At 43.5% G+C, this 19,320-nt stretch overlaps 1 protein-coding gene across 1 annotated transcript in view; it reads right to left on the reverse strand.

Moving 5' to 3' along the window:
• Window positions 1-809: 809 nt before the first annotated feature.
• LOC145394648 (uncharacterized) overlaps window positions 810-19,320 on the reverse strand; it is a 182,053-nt gene continuing 163,542 nt past the window's right edge. Inside the window, exons 2-4 of the mRNA XM_080268429.1 lie at window positions 6,501-6,604; window positions 1,550-1,943; window positions 810-1,483 (exon numbers count right to left, since the gene is read on the reverse strand). Coding sequence (XP_080124555.1) covers window positions 810-1,483; window positions 1,550-1,943; window positions 6,501-6,604 — 1,172 coding nt within the window. The remainder of the gene's footprint in view (window positions 1,484-1,549; window positions 1,944-6,500; window positions 6,605-19,320) is intronic.

Below are 19,320 nucleotides of genomic sequence, written 5' to 3' on the forward strand. Positions count from 1 at the left end.
AGCAAAGGGGGGAGGAGACGAGTGTTCAGTCTCAGCTGAAGCTTGATCCTCGCTGCAGCTGTGGGGGCGCTTCTGGCGGCGTACAGACAACAGCAGCTAAATTTTACTGGCTAGGAATACTTCTGTTCAGATGCGACATGAAGCAGCTGGTGGGAGAAATGTCTACTTGCGCCAAGCATGGTATTGCTGCAGTCCCTGGTCTCCTCCTCACTAGATTCACTAAAAAACATTTACTTGAATTTTCTTCTTCACAACACTTTGCTTTCTTTACTTTATAATTTCAACAAAGTAAGAAACGCATGTCTGTGTTCACTTATTCCCATTTTCTACAGAATACATTTCTTCCTAATACATAAAGTTCTGTCATAAATGTTTCCTGCTCTGTCACTGTTATACTACCTAATATGGCACACGTACCTTCATACACTCCACATGGTATAGTCATGTGATTATCATAAAGTGACTGACCTAAGACACTGATATGTTGCGTGACACAACGTTTTTTTTATATATATATACTGTATAGCACACATTGACATGCCAGGTGTGTATGGCACGGTAGATAAGTTAGCACCATTTTTGTGGCTGCCGGCACCAGCTCCTCCAGTCCTCGCACACTGACTAAGATTGACAAGCGCATACATTGTGGTCAACATTTGATTCCGGGGGGGAAACAATTTTTAAATAAATAAAATAAAATAAATTAAGTCCCCTTTTTGTGGACCTTCCTCACACATTTATACTGTAGGTATTTACATATACTGTTTACTATTATGTACAGAAGGAAAGGTATGGCAGCAGTATGTACACTAAACATCTGAGGTGAGAGAGGAGCTGTGCCCCCGTGGCCGCCGCCGCCGCCGCCCGTCGTGGCGGTGGCGAACGTGGTAGGAGCGGGCGGACGAGGGCGCCGAGGGAAAGGGCTGCTGTGGGGGCTGGCTGAGGGCTAGTGATGGTGTGGTGGGGCTGGAGCTGGGGACATCTAGAGGTGCTGGGGTACTGGTGAGTTGAGAGCGAGCTGATGCCAGACGCCGGTGCTGGTGACGGGTTCGCCTACCCTCGGATCCCTCTTTGGCTGTCTTCTGGCCTTCGCGTTGCCGTCGCCGAGAGCCAGGTCTTGAACGGTGCCTGTGTCTCCGTGTCCCCGTCTCAGTCTCTTGCTCAGTCTTTGCCTCTTTGCTTCGGGCGTCTGCATTTCGACCTCGCTCTCGCCTCCTTTTGGTTCCACCAGCACCTGCGTTTCCTTCAGATTGTCCTCGATTTCTCCTTCTTTTGGTGCCCCCACTGCTTGCATTTTCTTTTGATTGGTCTGGTCTTCTTCCTTTTCTACCTCTGCGTCTCTCTCTTTCTCTTCGTTTTCTTCTGTCACGGCACTTTTTATTCTTACATCTCTTTTGCCTTTTCTTACACTTTCGCCGGCCCTTTACCATCCTACATTTCTGACATCTTTTTCGACCTTTCACAATGCGACAGCGTCTGGAGGCTGGTGTGTGAGTAGTGGTAGTTGGGGTAGTGGTGGTGGTGGGTGGGGTGGTTGTAGTGGTTGTGCTTGTTGTGGTAGTGGTGGTGGTGGTGGTGGTGGTTGTAGTTGTGGTGGTGGTGGTGGAGGTGGTTGTTGGCACTACAGTAATGGCAGCATTGTTGCCATCATGCCTACTGGAACCTGTGGTATTGTATTCATTATAATCTTTACAATACTGAGGGGGTCGGCCAACCAGTCTTGATTGGTAGTTTTGAATGATGCGCCTTGCCTCCTGCAGGGGTGTCCAGGAGAACAGGAAGAAGTGTTCCTTGCCTAGGTGCCCTGTCACCCAGCGGGCACGCTTGATACGGCCTTTTGGTGCAATGGCCAGGTAGCGACCACGGTAGCGACGACTCTGCAGCGTGTCGTAGTTAGATTCCTCATAGGTACGCACAAACTCACATTCCGAGGTGCGATTACACTGAAAAAAGAGAAATCCATGTGTTAGTTTCATAATTCAAGTGAGGCAGGCATGATATTCAAGTCGAAGGCATATTTTACTTAATTACTGGTTTCAGCGATCTTGCTACACTGGTAGGCCTTAATTATGATGGTAAAAAGATAACTCCTGGTGCGGCAAAATCATTTAGGAAAGAAATAAGGATGTGTTTCAAAGCAGAATTCCCTGTATTAATGCACTAAAGGAAGGGATTACACCTCAGAAAAAAAATGTACCGCTATATTGATTGAAAAAAAAAAAGAAAAGGATGTCGACACTGTACTTGCATAATAGTATCTGGAATTTTTATAACTTGAAATAATGGAGTCTGCGTGTGTGTGTGTGTGTGTGTGTGTGTGTGTGTGTGTGTGTGTGTGTGTGTGTGTGTGTGTGTGTGAGAGAGAGAGAGAGAGAGAGAGAGAGGAAGAGAGAGAGAGAGGGGGGGGGCAGTAAATTAGTGTGAGACGGGAGGGAAGCAGTGTATGAGAAACAAGATGATAAGTGTAAGACAGGGAGAGTGTATGAGACAGGGAAGGGAGGGGAGGACAATGTATAGAGCAAGGTGGAGGAGAAAGTGGGCGGGAGGGAGAGGGGGGAGGTGCGAGGAAAGGCAATTTATGAGACATGGGGCGCATAGAGTGATGGAAGGGAGAGGGGCTTGTCTGTTTATCTCACTCCCCTTGTGTTTAGTCTGGTGCCTCACTGTGTTGCTTTTCCCCACCTCTCCGTTACTAACACTACTGTCCTCCCATTTTCCCCTTAAAGTGGGTCTTTTTCACAGTTGTTTTGGTCGTGTTCTGGGTTCGCATTTTAGGCTGCATTTATGTTTCGCAGCTTTTTTTTTTTTTTTTACGATTTATTATACTTGTTATTTCTCGGTCATTCATACATATATTTTAGCCCTGTGCCCCTTTGTTTTCCCAGTTACAAAGTGCTCTCTCTCTCTCTCTCTCTCTCTCTCTCTCTCTCTCTCTCTCTCTCTCTCTCTCTCTCTCTCTCTCTCTCTCTCTCTCTCTCTCTCTCTCTCTCTCTCTCTCTCTTCCTCGAAATGAAAAGGTTGGCACTCACTAATCACAATACTCTTGTCACCACACCTTTCACTACACACATCACACATCCTGCTCCATACATATTACCTACTACACATGCCTCACAAACCATCCACCCCACATACCACCCATCATACACATACCACATATGCCACCCGGTGTGCATACCTCACCTACCACACATCTCTCGCATACAGCCCAGCATACACACCACATACACCACACATACCACTCACCACCCAAGCCACCCAACCACGCATATCTCCCATCGTACATACGGCCTACAACACATGCCACATACCACACATATCACCTACCACACATTCAGTACACATATGATACAGTGTTATCATTTTATTCCGGCCAACCACACACAGTTCAGTTTATCTTCGTAATGATACCTCACCCAAAAATATAACTTGGCAAAGCTGAACAGAACGGCCGAGAGAGATGAGTAAACACTAACACTCAGCATGTATGTAGAGGTTCGCCGGCCGAGGATTCGCGTTATTTTCCTGTCTGGTGGCAGTGTGGTGGTGTAAGGGGCAGCTGTATGGGGTTGGTGTGAGGGGCAGCAGTGTGGTGGTGTGAGAGAAGTAGCAGTCTGGTGGTAGTGTGAGGGGCAGCAGTATGATGGTATGAGGGCAGCAGTGTGGTAGTGGTGCTGGTGTGAGGGACAGCAGTGTAGTGGTGATGGTAATGTGAGGGTGAGAGGAGAGAGAGGGAGTTAGGTGACCACCCGGCCGCCAAGCTAGACCTCAGCGTTGCAGCAAAATGGCCACCCACGACACCACCACCACATCCACTCTGGTCCTTTCAATCGGCTATAGCGATGCACCCTGCCAACTTTATCACCAGCACTGACCACTGGCACCCCCGACAGGCACTTGGGTCACTGCACGCCGCCCCACGCCCGCCAGAACGTAACAGGTTGGCGGCCATCAGGAGGCAACCAACCAAGGTCTCGCATCTCGCAACATTCACCATTTGTCAACAAGTTTTCGGGTCGTATTCCCGGTGGTTAAGGAGGCTCCCTATCGACTGTTCTTTACAGTTTTACTTCTGCTTATGGTACTTTGCGTTAATATTCTCTTGCAGGACGCTATTTATGGAAAGTATATCGTTGTTAAAAGATATACTGCGTACATTTGTACAGCGTAGATGATAATCCTGATATGCACTGTAATATTCAAAATTAGTCCCGAAGGAAGAGGTGCTACAGACTCTTCTAAGCTTACGAGAATATTGGGCTAAAATGGAGAAGTGTACAGGTGTGTGGGGTGAGGTAGGGGTGTGGGAGCGTGGGTCACAGCAGAGGTGGAATTCAGGTGTGTGCGTCCGTGTGAATGTAGGTATGTAGGAAGTGTGGAAGCAGAGGAGCACAGCAAAAGTGAGAACAGGTGTGTTGGGCCATGAGAGTGCAGGCGTGTGGGGTGAGGTGGAGGGTGTGGGGGCATCGGGGCCACAGCAGGGGTGGAAAACAGGTGTGTGGGGCCGTGTGAGCCATCTTGGCAGGGAAGCGGCCACCCAGAGTGGCTCGTGACCTGCCTGACAACCAGACCCTGCTGGTGCCAAAGTCCAGGTGTGCCGACCCACCACCCAACCACCTCGCCCCCCACCTCTGCAATATAATCAAACTTTGCAACTTATGTGTGTTTTTTAAGCTGTGCAACTTCAAAAGGATGTTTGTTTGTTTTTTGTGGAATGGAAGGAAGAGCTTATCACAAAACCTGCGCTATCACCGAGCATTATAAACTGACACTAGTTGTGATTTATGTCTTATCTGATTGTAGAGGTTTTCCCGCTGACGACTTACACTGACTTGTTCTCTCTCTCTCTCTCTCTCTCTCTCTCTCTCTCTCTCTCTCTCTCTCTCTCTCTCTCTCTCTCTCTCTCTCTCTCTCTCTCTCTCTCTCTCTCTCTCTCTCTCTCTCTAAGCCAACACTAGAACACAGTGAGAGATGACACGATTGTATTTTTAAGCGAAACACAAGGGCTTAGCATCACAAACAAGCCTATGATCAACTCCCCATCCTGAATACAACTTCTTTTTGCGGGAATGGGAAGAAAAGAATCCTAGAAACACAGTAATAGCCAGGATATTGATTCGCTGACAAACTTACGGTCGATTCCCCTTCTAACTATGATTTCGTTCTGCAATAAGGACGAGAATCGGAGAATACAAAATCTTCCCATCTCTCTTGTCCTTCCCCCCGAAAGAGTTACTAGTTAAAACATTATTGATCCTTAGTTTGTGAATCCCGGGATAGGAGTAATACACTGTTAATTTGGACTTACTTATTGCTTAGATTTTGTATTTTTACCATTCACTAAGAGCTTCAACAAAGTCGCTGAAGCCCAAGCAAGAATGAGTAGAATATAGCAAGAAAACATAATCATTTTTAATTAGAATCTTTACCTATCATTCAGTAATAGCCCTAAAACTAAGGGGAACGTTATAGCTAAGGGCCAAGTAAGAATGAGTGGAATAAAGCACACTGAGATACACTGGTAGATATTTGGCGAAAAATTTATTACTGAAAAATCAAGCAACGTTACCTGTTCATTATAAAAACAGTAATTACAATAAATAGAAGACGAAGACAAAACAAGATGAAATAATATAGAGTAATTACCGAAACAGCTAATCAGTTTGAATATGTAACATTTATAATTATCTGTATGTAAAAAAAATGTCCGGATACCACGATATGCAAGCCCAAGAAAACTGGAAAAAGAGGGTCAGAGTATCCCATTAGAGGCAAAGTGCTGGCAAGAAGCCCGGTAAACGAGAGCTCATATATTTAGGTTCTTTATTTACCATTCAGTACAACCCCCAATGTTCTGGGAAACATTGTCCCTGAAGGCCAAGAAAAGAGGGGATAACTATACACGTAATATTATGATCTGGTTAGTTGTGCTTCCTGGCGCCCCTCTTCCGTTCTCTGTCATCATCAGTGCCACCGCGAGATACCGTTTTCTATGGCGAGGTGATGAAGTGGGCCAACATTCTCCGCACCATTATTTATTTATTTATTTTTCATTTTTGCTACTGCCAGACGATTTAACTCAATTTTGGCATGACCTCTCATACTGAAAGGGCCAAAGGCTATATGGACAATTCTTCCAGTTCAATAAGTCTCTTCAAGCAACAAGTATAATCGTCTGAAGGGAGTAATGATGGGTGCATCAAACTCCTCTACTAAATAATAATAATAATAATAATAATAATAAGTTCGACGTAATGGTCTGTAGCGATTCATGAAGGGTACATCAAGCTTCTCCACTTCAAAGCACATCTTCTAAGCTGAACAGAATCGTCTAAAGGTGGCAAAAAAATAAAATAAAATAAAAATCAATAAAGAATGAAACGACGACGACGATGAAGAAGAGAAAAAAGAATATAATGATGATGATGAGGAGGAGGACGGTGATGAAGAAGAAGAAAATGATGATGATGATGATGATGATGATGAAGCTAGGTACTCACACTAGCGTAGAGCCTGCCCCTCAAGTCCATACAGAGGTAGAGTCCCGTAGCCTCACTGCGCATGTCCACAATGTTGGGCCCGATGGAGCGCACGTACAGGAGCGCTGCGAGAGAAAATGCGGGGAGTTAGAATATACAAGAAAATTTCCCCCCCCCCCTCTCTCTCTCTCTCTCTCTCTCTCTCTCTGGGCATGTCAAATATTTTAGGCCCGATAAAGCGCACGTACATGTGGTTGATGAAGAAAATATCCAAGTTAAAGATGTGGTAAGGACACTCTCTCTCTCTCTCTCTCTCTCTCTCTCTCTCTCTCTTACATGGGAATATAAAAATCAACTTACTTACTAAAAAGGTGAAAGAGGCATGGAAAATACACAAGAAGATGGTAATGATGATCGCATACTGTACTGAATCTTCAACCATTTTTTTTTTTTTCATTAATTTTGCGCAGACATTGTAACTTTTGAAGGACCTACCTCAGTGTTACAGTTTATATGACGAAGGTTTTCATAATGTATAATTTTGTTAGCGCTAATATTAAAGGAGATATTGGTAGGGAACGAAACTAATTAGAAATGTTTTATTTACACCTATTTCTTCCTGTCCCGCTGTCTGTCCCTCACCATGACCCTTTCACCTTTCCCCACATGGCCCTCCCCATCCCTTCCCTCCATCCATTCTCTAGCCTGTCCCTTACTCTTTCCTCCCTTCACTTGTTGTTCTTACCCTCCCTCACCTCTCCCACCATCCCACACCACCCACTCCTTCCCCTGACTTTCCCTGCCCTCCCTCACCACTCATCCCCCTCACCTCCCCTACCCTCCTCCACCATTTCTACATTACTTCTCCTCCTCCTTTTCCCTTACCCTCCCTCCCCCACCAGCCCCTCACCCTGCCTGCACCTAACACCGTGCTGAATTTGCTTATCTCGGTGCTGGATTATACCGCCCGCCTGACTTACACCCGGATAAAGAGACCTGATAACACCGACTCACAAACTCTCTCACATATGCTCTCTCACTCTCTCACATATCTTTTCTCACTCACATTATATCCTCTTTCACTCTCACATATCCTCCCTCACTCTCATTATATCTTCTCTTACTCTTTTGCACACTTTTTCACATACTTTTTCATTCGCACACTCCCACATATGTGCTCTCACACACATTCTCGCACACAGGCAGTTCACTGAGCTCATGTTCACAAAAGCCTGAGAAAGCAACAACAACAGCAACAAAAATAACAACAGCATCCACTTCATTGTCTTATTCCCACACATTCACATTCTATAAAATGCTGTCTTTAAAACACACACACACACACACACACACACACACACACACACACACACACACACACACACACACACTCCTGGTGGATGTTAGTTCACTTATAATCTACACACACACACACACACACACACACTCATACACACACACACACACACACACACACACACACACACACACACACACACACACACACACACACACACACACACTCCTGGTGGATGTTAGTTCACTTCCACACACACACACACACACACACACACTCACACAGTCCAGGTGGATGTTAGTTCACTTATAATCTTGCCATCCTCTGACGATTTCAGTATATTTTGAGAGACTGTGCAGTGAAAGGGTTAAAAAAGAAATAGGAAGAAAAAAAGAGAGAGAACTTTGAATTCCGTCAGTAACAGATGTCTTGCTTGTCTTCTTCTTGCAGTTTATAGAGGAGTTTATATTGCTCGTAATGAAAGAATACTGTATATGTGAGGATAGTAATGAATAAAGGTATATATGAGTGAAATCTCGAGGGTTAGAGAAGGCGTGAAAGGCCAGGCAGAAGGTGGATGGATCATGTTAGTGAAAGTGTTTATAGAGGAGTTTATTTTGCTCGTAATGAAAGAATAGATGTGAGGATCGAAATGAAAAGGGTACATATGAGTGAAATCTCGAGGGTTAGAGAAGGCGTGAAGGGCCATGCAGAAGGTGAATAGATAATGTTAGTGAACGTGTTCGTAAGAGATGTCAGTGTGGAAGCTAACGAAGCAAAAGAATAGACGAGGGATAGAAATGAATGGACATTAACACTAGTAGTTCCAACCCCAAGCTCATTTCAACGTGAACCTAGTAGACTGCAGGCTCAAGTTACCCCTTTCCTGCAGTCTACCATCCTCCTTCTGGGGGACAGAGAGAGAAGTGAGGAACTTTAGTATTAACCAGACAGTGGATCCACCCAGTCAAATCGGTGCAACCCCCTGAACGCGTCCCCCTCCAGCACTAAATGGATAAATGAAATATTTAAACGCAGAAGCACATGACACTGGTAGGATTAAACTTTTTTTTTACTCATTTACCTCTTTATTTATTTAAGCACTTATTTATTTATTCATTTATTTATTTATTTATTCATATATACTTTTATTTATTTTAGATACTGGATAAAATGGTCCTTGCCCCACAGGCCTTATGAATTACTTAACTATGGTCCGCTGGGGCTGTAAGGAAGACCTGAAAAATTTGCAGGTTTGAGTGATGATACATTTTATTAAGCATTTTGTTGATAATTTTTCAGCCTTTGTGTATTCTTGGTCCAATTCCTGTATGAACGTATGTAGATGTGTTGGTGGAAAGGAAGGGTTGGGATGATAATGATTAAGCTGAAGTAGGTGACGATGACGATAATGACGATGACTGTGACACTGATAATGATGAAGACTTTTGAACAGGTGAAACAGGCATACAGAGACGAGTGAGTCACAATGCAGCAACATCAACTCATTTATAAACGAGTTTGACCGCCGCGCCGCCACAAATAGCTCGACCCGACAAAAGGTGAATTTGGAGTTTCTCACAGGATCACGTCTTTTGCTTTTCACTGCCATATTTGCACCTAAGACAAACGAGTGACGGATCAGGTATATATTGAGAGGATGAGAGACTGGTATCTTTTTCATAAACTTTCTTTGAACTTAATTTGTGTGAAAGATCATATTCCTTAACATCAACCTATCTATCTACCTATCGATCTATCTATCTACATATTAGGTATTCAAAAGCAAGAATAAAAAGCAAAGTAACACAAAATACGTCACCGGAATGAAGGGGTAAAGACTTCATTTTCAGATACATATCATTGACTCTCTTAACCTGTGCTGGAGAGGGACGCCTTCACGTGATGGCACCAATGTAACCGGGCGGCTCCACTGCCTATTTATATAATCTTTCTTCAACCCCCTCCCAGTACCCCGAAAGGAGGATGGAGGACTGCAAGAAGAGGGCAGCTTCAGTCATCAGTCTACTGTGTTCACGATCAGATGAGCCTTGGGATGCAACTACTACTACTACTACTACTACTACTGCTGATCCTCTCAACCCCGTTCATTTTTTCTTAGTCGATTTTATTCACCTCAGGGGTAGATTTTTCGAGCTGGAGAAATTACATCCATCCATCATTCCCCTTCAGCAAGAGAGGCCTTTTCATAGCTAAATAAAATCGTCTGAATGTAGCAAGAATAAAAAAAATAATACACGTCATTGGGCTGAAGGGGTAAATACTTCCAAGGTCCTGTATTTTACTCTCAGCTGAATAAAATCGCATGACGGCAGCCGAAATGAAATACTGGGGAAGATGTGGCAGTGTTCGTGGGGGTAGTATCAGCACTCCCAGGCTCCTATGACGCTCTATCTCTCTCTCCTTCCCTCCCCGTCCACTCTCCCCTTCTCCCACTTTCCCTCGAGACTGTCCATCATTTTCATGCCAATTTTTACACTTTTTTTTTTTTTGCAGCACTACAGAGAGAAAGTCAAGGAAAGGTGTGTGTGTGTGTGTGTGTGTGTGTGTGTGTGTGTGTGTGTGTGTGTGTGTGTGAGAGAGAGAGAGAGAGAGAGAGAGAGAGAGAGAGAGAGAATGTCTTAAGCTCAATAAAATCGTCAGGTGGCAGCAAGAATAAAAGAAATACGTTCCCGGATTGTGTAGGTCATTCACTTTAACTTGGCCCAGATTTTCGTCCTTTTGCAGCTTATTTCACGCAGCTCAGTGGCAGAACAGGATAATACTGCAGCTCTACGTCCATTCCACAGCACTTCTTCGTGACTAGCACCATATTCTAGTGTTAATCAATTGCCCCAACTCAGAATTCAAGATGGAGAGATGGCAGTTTTAAGCCAAGTTAGAGTAAAAGGAGTAAAGTATAGAGTCCAAGGCTAAGGAAGGAGGGGAGGAGGGTGAAAAAGTCCCTCAAACTTCGCTATTTTATTTTTCGTGGTCCTGTAACTTACCACCCACCAGGACCCATATGGAGACTCCCTGGCACCACTCCTTTAGCGATTTATTTTTGGATATGGCTGGTTACTCTCCTTTTGTATGTTATTTATGAAGAGTACGGCGATGTTAGAATGATTTATGCAACATGGAGAAGAACAGTAACGCGTAATAAGCAAAATAATTCGCTCAGGAAAGGTGTTAGGGAGCATCCTTAACCGATGAGAAGAGGGCCCAACACTCGAGGAATATACAGTTATTTTTTTTTTTCCCCCACATGACAGGACTGGGCTGCTCACACTTTTTGAATACTAAATCGTGGTTGCATAATATTCAACGAGCCTTATTTAAGAGGTAGAAATGAGTCAGCTTGTACTCCACTGGGCTCACACTTCTCATGAACCTGGGGCTACAGTTACCACGATCCCAAGTTTAGATCCCACAAGAATGCACTGGTTAGGAAGGTCTGACTTGTGCCTTGCTTCAGTTCCACGTCAGTCGATTAACCACTGTCCACCTGTCAACGTTAGTCGTGTGAAGGGGGTGGGTGTGGAGGGTGGGAACGGGGCTGGGGGAGGAGGAGGAGGGGATGGGAGAGGGGAAGGGGGAGCATGACACACCCTGGCATCTTTGGAACTTCCTTCATCTCGACGTGTCATTTGGTTTAGCTTGTGGAGATTACGTTACATTCCCTGGATCGTATTCCCGTGGGCTTAGAGTTAAAGAGCATCTCCTTAACGATTAATCTAGCATGTTACACCTTGATATTCTTCTGTACAGTAAGTATATATTTTTATGACCTCATCTAGCACCTCCTCCTCTACAATTTCTTTTCTTTTTATAATTCATTAATGATCTATAATTTATATGGACTAAATTCTAGTATCTCTTCCTCAAAGATTGATTTTGTCCTTCACACCTTAATATACCTCTGTGTGCCTTACTTGTCTTCCCATTCCAAGCCCTCATCTACGCCTCTTTCTCCCTTTCTCTCCACTTTCTCCTTCACCTCTTTCTTATTTCTCCCCACCCAATTCTTCTCCCTCTCACATATATCCTTTCATCTCCCCTCTCCCTTCTCGCCTTACCTATGCCCTCTTTCCTCCCATCAACTTCTTCCCCCTCTCCCTCCCGTACCTCTCCCTCCCCACCTTCCTTTTCTCCTCCCCTCTTCCTCAGCTCACCCCCAAGCCTTTCCCCACCTCATCTCCAATCAAAGCTTCCACTCCCCTTAAATCTACTCATCTTCTTTTTTTCTCCATTTCCTTCCATTCATTCTCCCACCTCTTTCCTCAACACCTTTCTCTCATTTCAAATAAACTCTTTCCCCTCTCTCTTTCATATTTTCTTCATCTCCCCCACCCCCGGCTCTTACATCTTTCCCTTCTTATTTCTCCCCCTTTCGTCATTTCTCCCCAAGACCTTTTATCTTCCCTCTCCTCCTGTTTTCTCCATCCTTCCATTCCTTTATAATCGTCCCTTACTTCCCCTCCTTTCATCCTCACCCCACCTCTTCTCCCCTTTGCCTCCCTCACTTCTTCCCCCCTCCTCGTCCCTTCCTCCTTCCCTCTCCACCCCTCACTCTTCCTCCCCACCTCACTCCCCCTCCCCCCCCTCCCCCTCTCCCCCCCTCCCTTCCTCCCCACGACCTAATCAAGTGTGGGCCGAACCTCCCCGTAAAGCTGATATATGACGGGGTCCCAGCACTGCGGCTAAACAGGCACGGCAAAAAATCGATTAGGTTAGCTTGAGAGAGAGAGAGAGAGAGAGAGAGAGAGAGAGAGAGAGAGAGAGAGAGAGAGAGAGAGAGAGAGTGTGTGTGTGTGTGTGTGTGTGTGTGTGTGTGTGTGTGTGTGTGTGTGTATTTATCTGTTTATGAGCGTGTCAGTATGTCTTTATCTTTCTTTGTCCGGCTATGTGTGTGTGTGTGTGTGTGTGTGCGCGTGCGCTCCCTAAGCCCTCCAACCCAGCCACCCGTACCGCCAAATCTCTCCATACATCCATACCCTATTGTAACCCCCTACCACTTACATTTCCCAAACAGCCCAACCCCAGCAAACCTTCCAAGCCTCCCCATGCCCCTCTAACCCAGCCTCCTCTCTCTACCCCAACCCTAACCCCATCCCCAAACCCGTCTAACCCAGCCTCCTCTCTCTTCCCCAACCCCAGGCCACTCTAACCCAACCTCTCCGCTCTAACCCCCACCCCTAACCCCCTCCCCAGGCCAAGCCGGGGTAATGACAGGCCGGTGAGTTATTCTGCCGTAAAACCCGCTTGATGGGACCGATGATAACACCATTAATTATCAGACCTCATTATCGAGGAATCATAGGCATTATCTCGCTCAAAAATAATCGCTCCGTTTGTGAGATTATCAACTTCCCCACTAAATATTGGACGATTTTTTTGTGGCTTGCGTTCTTGCTGCCTCCAGACGATTTTATTCAGATCCGTAAAGAGACATTAAACTCAATATAGAGATGCTAGTTATCATCTCGCTCAAAAATAATCGTCTGGTTGGTGGGATTATTGACTCCTCCACGATAGAGACGATTTGGTGTGTGTGTGTGTGTGTGTGTGTGTGTGTGTGTGTGTGTGTGTGTGTGTGTGTATTTGTGATTTCTCCCAACCTTCAGACGGTTTTGTACACCTCCTTATAGAGATGTTCAACTCACTAAAGAGATAGTCATTATCTTGCTCAAAATAATCGTCTGCTTGGTGGTACTGTTAACCCCCTCTAGTAAAAGGACGATTTCTCTGAGGGGGAGGGGAGGTTGTATTTATTCTTCTATCCTCTAGACGATTTCATTCAGTTCAGTATTGGGTAAGTCAGATCGATATAGAGAACTGACTTTATAAATATCACTAAATTTACCAGTCTGGCTACAACACAGAACTAGGCTGTTAAAATTATTTCCTCCACTACGGGGATAATTTGAGTTTTTTTTTTTTATTGTTGATTTATTTATTTAATATCTATATTAATCTTACACTCTCCTTACGATGTCAGTCAGACTGTTTTTTTTTTTTAAGAACTGGACGTGTTAGATATACCTTACATTGAAATATTTACCAATAAATTCTTTGCTAACTTGGATATAACAGATTAGGAGAAGAATCAAGTAAAATTAACATTAAGTCTTTGTTGTCTGGGAGTTAATTCACGAAATCTGACGAATACTTTTTATCTGTGTATCTATCTATCTGCATCTATCTGTCATCTATCAATCTATCAGCATCTCTGCCTATCTGTCTATCTTTCTATCTTAATGCTGGTTTTAGACGATTTTGCTCAGTCCAGGAGAGCTCCCTAATACACAAAGAATTAATGAAAGAAATATAAGGCATGTGGGTGTACTTTGAGGAGGGAACATGTTTGCTTGTGTGTATGGGACCGTATTTTCTTAAGCTTAGATTTCGTAATACCTCTTCTATTGTCGTTTAGTTTGCTTTTTAAGCTTTATCATCCGTGTTATCTTTAGCTTCACCTTCGTAACACCTTATTTTCTGGGATTTATTTTACTAAGTTTTACCGTACGTATTGTCTTCTGCTTAGATTTCGTAGCACCTCCTCTTCTTCAATTCATCTTCACTTCAGACCTTCTACTCTATGCAGCTGATGGAGAGTACGTCGGTGTTTAAAATGAAAAATATATGACAGATTATTCGAGGTGTGATATGCTAAATAAATCGCTTAGGAAAATGTGTCACCCAGTCTACTACGTCAACGAGAAAACACAAGAAAATGCCGTAACACTGAGCGTCGCGGGAAAGAATTAGATTGGTGGTTTCAAAGAATAAAATGAGTGGTTTCTGTTTAAGGGAACAGGTGAGCGTAAAGGATGAAATAGTTACGATAGTGACAAAAAGTTATAGTATAGGTTAATCACGTCTCTTACAGAACAAATAATAAACAAAAGCTGCAATAACTGAGCCCGAATTCGAAAACGCACTTACTATCAATTTTCTATCGTAATTGTAATGTTTTTTGTGAAGTTTTAGTGCCTTTATTAATTACAGTGTACAATCTATACTATTTTTACTTTAACTTGGCCTAAAATTGACATCTCTCCGTCTTGAATGCTGAGTTATAGCAATAGATTAACAGTAGAATATGATGCTAGTCATGAAGAAGTGCTGTGGGAAATATGTAGAGCTGTAACATTGTCTTTCCGGCCACTGAGCTTCGTGAAATAGGCCGCCAAAGGACAAAAATCTAGGCCAGATTAAGGTGAAAAGAGTATAGCAATTTTATACATAACGATAGCTGAAAAAAGTTAATGGATATAGATGCAGGTGGAGGGATAAAAATTATGTTTATATATGTGGGATGAAACAATGTAACAACTGGTGAGAGTGAAGAAAGTAGGAGTCGGTTATAATCCACAGAAAGTTCAGTTAGGTTGATGGTGGTGGTGACAGCATTGATGATTTAATGGTGGTGATGAGTGTGGTGATGATGAAGGTAGTGATGGCGATGATAATAGTGATGAATCATGATGAGTTTGTTCTTGTCTGTGTAAAAAAAAGTAACGTCAAATGAGAAATGTGGAACGTTATCCAACACTGACTTTTTTTCCATAACTGTTCGACTGAAGTAGTAATTGTATCTCTCTCTCTCTCTCTCTCTCTCTCTCTCTCTCTCTCTCTCTCTCTCTCTCTAACCTTCGTGATAGACCCTTGCGACCTTCATCTCCTCCACGTGAGCCATTTTCGTCGTTTTCCTCCTTTCCTCTCCCCTCCCCATGCTTATCTTCCCCAATGATTACTTCTCTCTCTTGCTTCTCTCCTTTCCTCCCTAACCACTCTTCCTCCTCCTCCTCCTCCTCCTCCTTATCTTCAACACAAATTTCTCCATCTTTCCTTTCTCCTCTTCTCTTATGGCACATTTATAATCCCTTTAATTCTTATGTGCAGTGTGTTTTCATGGATTAAAAAAAATATATACACGCCTGAAAAAAATAGCTTGTAATATAGAAAATAAATCGCTCAGGAGAAGGTGCAAGGAAGCTCTCTAAACTGACGAGATGGATTTTTGTATACAATTGACATAAAACGTTGTATGAGAGCGGATATAGGATTCTTAGGAGTGCTAATGCGAAGTGCTTAAGGAGAATAAAGTGCTTGAGGAGAAGTGCTTAAGGAGAATGTTGAACTGTGGGGGGTGTTTCAATAATATGGAAATACTGTAGTTTACAAGTATTGGCATGAGACGTGTTTAAATCCTAAGATGAGAGAGAGAGAGAGAGAGAGAGAGAGAATGATATTTCTCACTACCGGCATTCCACATGACGCTTTTAGGAATATTAATATGAAGTGTTTTTTTTTAGAATTGTTGATACCAGGCATATAGGCAAATATTGATATGAAACATTATACCCTTTTTTAAAATTATTGTTCACTCGAAAGAATTTGATATGAGGAAGTGTTCAAAATTTTGGCCGCACAGTAAATGCATGAGAGCGTTAATTAAAGACACGAAGAAAAAATAAAGACAGTGATTTGTAAAGGATCTAACAATAAGTAAGAAAGACTCCTGAGAGAATTTATTAAGCAGCATTTACCGAAGTCTTATACCAACTAAAAATAATAGGAGGAAAAAATCATGTGGAAAATGCTGCCCTGAGAAGAATACATACAAATTAGCAATGTTAAATTAGAGAAAAAAAGGTTAGTATAGTTGTTAGAGAGAGAGACAATCAAATATCTTCAAGCAACGGAGTTAAAGAAAGTTTCCCAAATTCCCAGTTACTGTGCACACCATTTCTCACAGACTAAACTCCCCCACTCACAGAAGTCTCGCCTAAGCTGAATAAAATCTGTGGCGATGGAAAGAGTGAAATATTTAAGATGGTTTGGTACTGAATGACTAAACTGAGACTGTTTCTGATCCCTTGTCTGTTATGGATCTGTGTTAATATGAATAAAATTGACACCATATTGCACCACAGCACACTTTACCACATTGCACCACAGCACACCGTACCACATCGCACCACGCCATACCATCTTTGCATCCCTCCACACCACACCACACTGCCACCCACTCCTCATCACACCACTCCACGCCACACTGCATCACACCACACCACACCACGTCTGCGACAAATGCTGAAATCGAGCGATGTACTACCGTAGAGTTCCTTTTCATGACCATTTCGTTCCCTATGATGAAGTCTTAAGCCCGTCTCCCCAGCACCTCTCTGTAACAGCTTTATTTTGCTTATTCCACTTTATTACCCTTGTCCGTGTTATAAAATCATTCTAATAAGGCAATACTCTGCATAAATACTCATACTGTACCAGAGAATAATACCTAGCCATATCCAAAAATAAATCGCTAAGGAACAGGCGCCACGGAGCTTCCTTTACTAACGACAATACGGACCTTCATTTAGTTAGGTTTTAGCAGATCCAAAAGATCTTTTTCAAATTATAAAAGATATTTCATGTAGATCCTATAATTTGCAGTCATTCATGTGCTGAGAAAGAGAGAGAGAGAGAGAGAGAGAGAGAGAGAATAAATTCATCATCGTACTGAATGGGTTAAGGATCGACTCAGGTATTATTGCGGTTCATCTCCCCACCTCTCTCTCTCTCTCTCTCTCTCTCTCTCTCTCTCTCTCTCTCTCTCTCTCTCTCTCTCTCTCTCTCTCCTCCTCTTAGCATTCTTGCTGGCTTCTTCTTTGCAATTTTTTCCTCCTCTTTTTCCTCTTTGTTTCATCATCCTCGCCCTCCTCTTCCCTCTCCCCTTCCACTTCCTCAGTCCTCCTCCTCTTCCTCCCCACTCCTCTTCTTCCTCCCCACTCCTCCTTCACCTCTTCCTCTTCCTCTTCTTCACCCCTCCTCCACTTCCCCATTTATTGTCTTTCTCTTCTCCACCCCTCCTCCTCTTTTCCCATAATTCTCCATTTCCTCCTTCCCTCCTTCGCATTCCTCCTCCTCCTCCTCTTCCCGGCGACTCTTACTATTCTTCATCCCCACCCCTTCTCCACCTCCTCCTCATTTACCTTCCTATTCCTCCTCCCCTTCTTCTCTCCTCCTCCTCCTCATCATCATTTACCTTCCTATTCCTCCTTCCCTTCTTCTTCATTCCTCCTCCTCCTCTCTCCTCCTCTCCTCCTCCTCCTCTCTCCTCCTCTCCTCCTCCTCCTCCTTCTCCCCCTCCTCCTCTTCCTCCTTCTCTTCCTCTCTCCTCCTCCTCTTCTCCGCCCCTCCTCCTGCCTCCGCTCTGATTAAACTGTTGCCTCTAATTTATAGGTGAGGAGTCCTTATATGGCAGCCGCTCCCTCCACACACACACACACACACACACACACACACACACACACACACACACACACACACACACACACACAGAAAGAGAGAGAGAGGGGTCTGTGCTTTTCTCTCTCACACACACCATATGATCTTCCTCTATTGAGACAAAGAATAGAGTATAAAGTATGCTATTACAGTGAAGGAGTAAGCATGTCAAAATCCCGAAATCAATTCTCCCTCCCTCCCTCTCTCTCTCTCTCTCTCTCTCTCTCTCTCTCTGCCAAAATACAGATCTTTACCCAACCTCAAAACATACGATCGATTCCCTGCCCTCAAACTGTGATTTATTTATTTATTTATTTATTTATTTTTTGTAGAAAGGTCTAAGAGAGGTCATGATCTTCTCCAGGTCTTGTGGCTCCTGCAAAACGAATCTTAGTTAAGTGGGAGAAAGTGTCTTAGTTTTATTTTTATTTATTTATTGCAGGAGAGACGACGATAAAAAGGTGTACAGTAATCTCTTGTCTCTTATTCTTCCTGCGAAAATTTATGTGATTTTTTGTCATATATATACTTGTGAATCTGGCACCTTTATTTTATTTATTTATTATTTACTTATTTTGCAGTCAACCTCAGACGAATGATTTTACCTCAGACAAACCCACTGGCAAGCTAAGAATCTAACCAATTAATTATATTTTCATTTTTGCAATTACCAAGATATTTTTCTAGCTTTGGACGTGTTTTTCAAGCTAGGAAAGTTAGATATAGCCTTCAGAAACCCATCCACTGTTTTTTATCCCTAATATTACTCTCATCTGATTTTTTTTCCACCTAATTGTAAACTTTCCTATCTGGAGGGAGTTATAGCGATCCTTAATTAACTCCTTCACTATTTGGGATCCTTCTTAAGATGGATGAAATAGTCTGGTACCATCAAGAGTAAAAAAGACGTCACACGGAAAATTGTAAAGATGAGGAGAATTGTGTAAACATAGGAGTATTGAACTACATATTCTTTCCCCTCTTCTTTCTCTTCATTTCCTTCCTTTAAGTCCCTTCTTTTCTTCCCTCCCTCTCTCCCTCCACTCTTTCATTTACTCCCTCCCTCCACTCTTTTCTTCCCTCCACTCTTACCTTCCCTCCACTCTGTCCTACCCTTCACTCTCTTCTTCCCTCCATCCCGTTTTACCTTACTACGTGTACCTCACCTGCCTCCGTGCCTACCTGCCTACCATACCTTCCTTCCTACCTCCTACCTGCCTACCATACCTTCGTCCCTACCTGCCTACC

The sequence above is a fragment of the Coenobita brevimanus genome, chromosome 28 (genome assembly GCF_032717465.1).
Source record: "Coenobita brevimanus isolate Jiangsu-jjx chromosome 28, ASM3271746v2, whole genome shotgun sequence".
Classification (NCBI taxonomy): domain Eukaryota; kingdom Metazoa; phylum Arthropoda; class Malacostraca; order Decapoda; family Coenobitidae; genus Coenobita; species Coenobita brevimanus.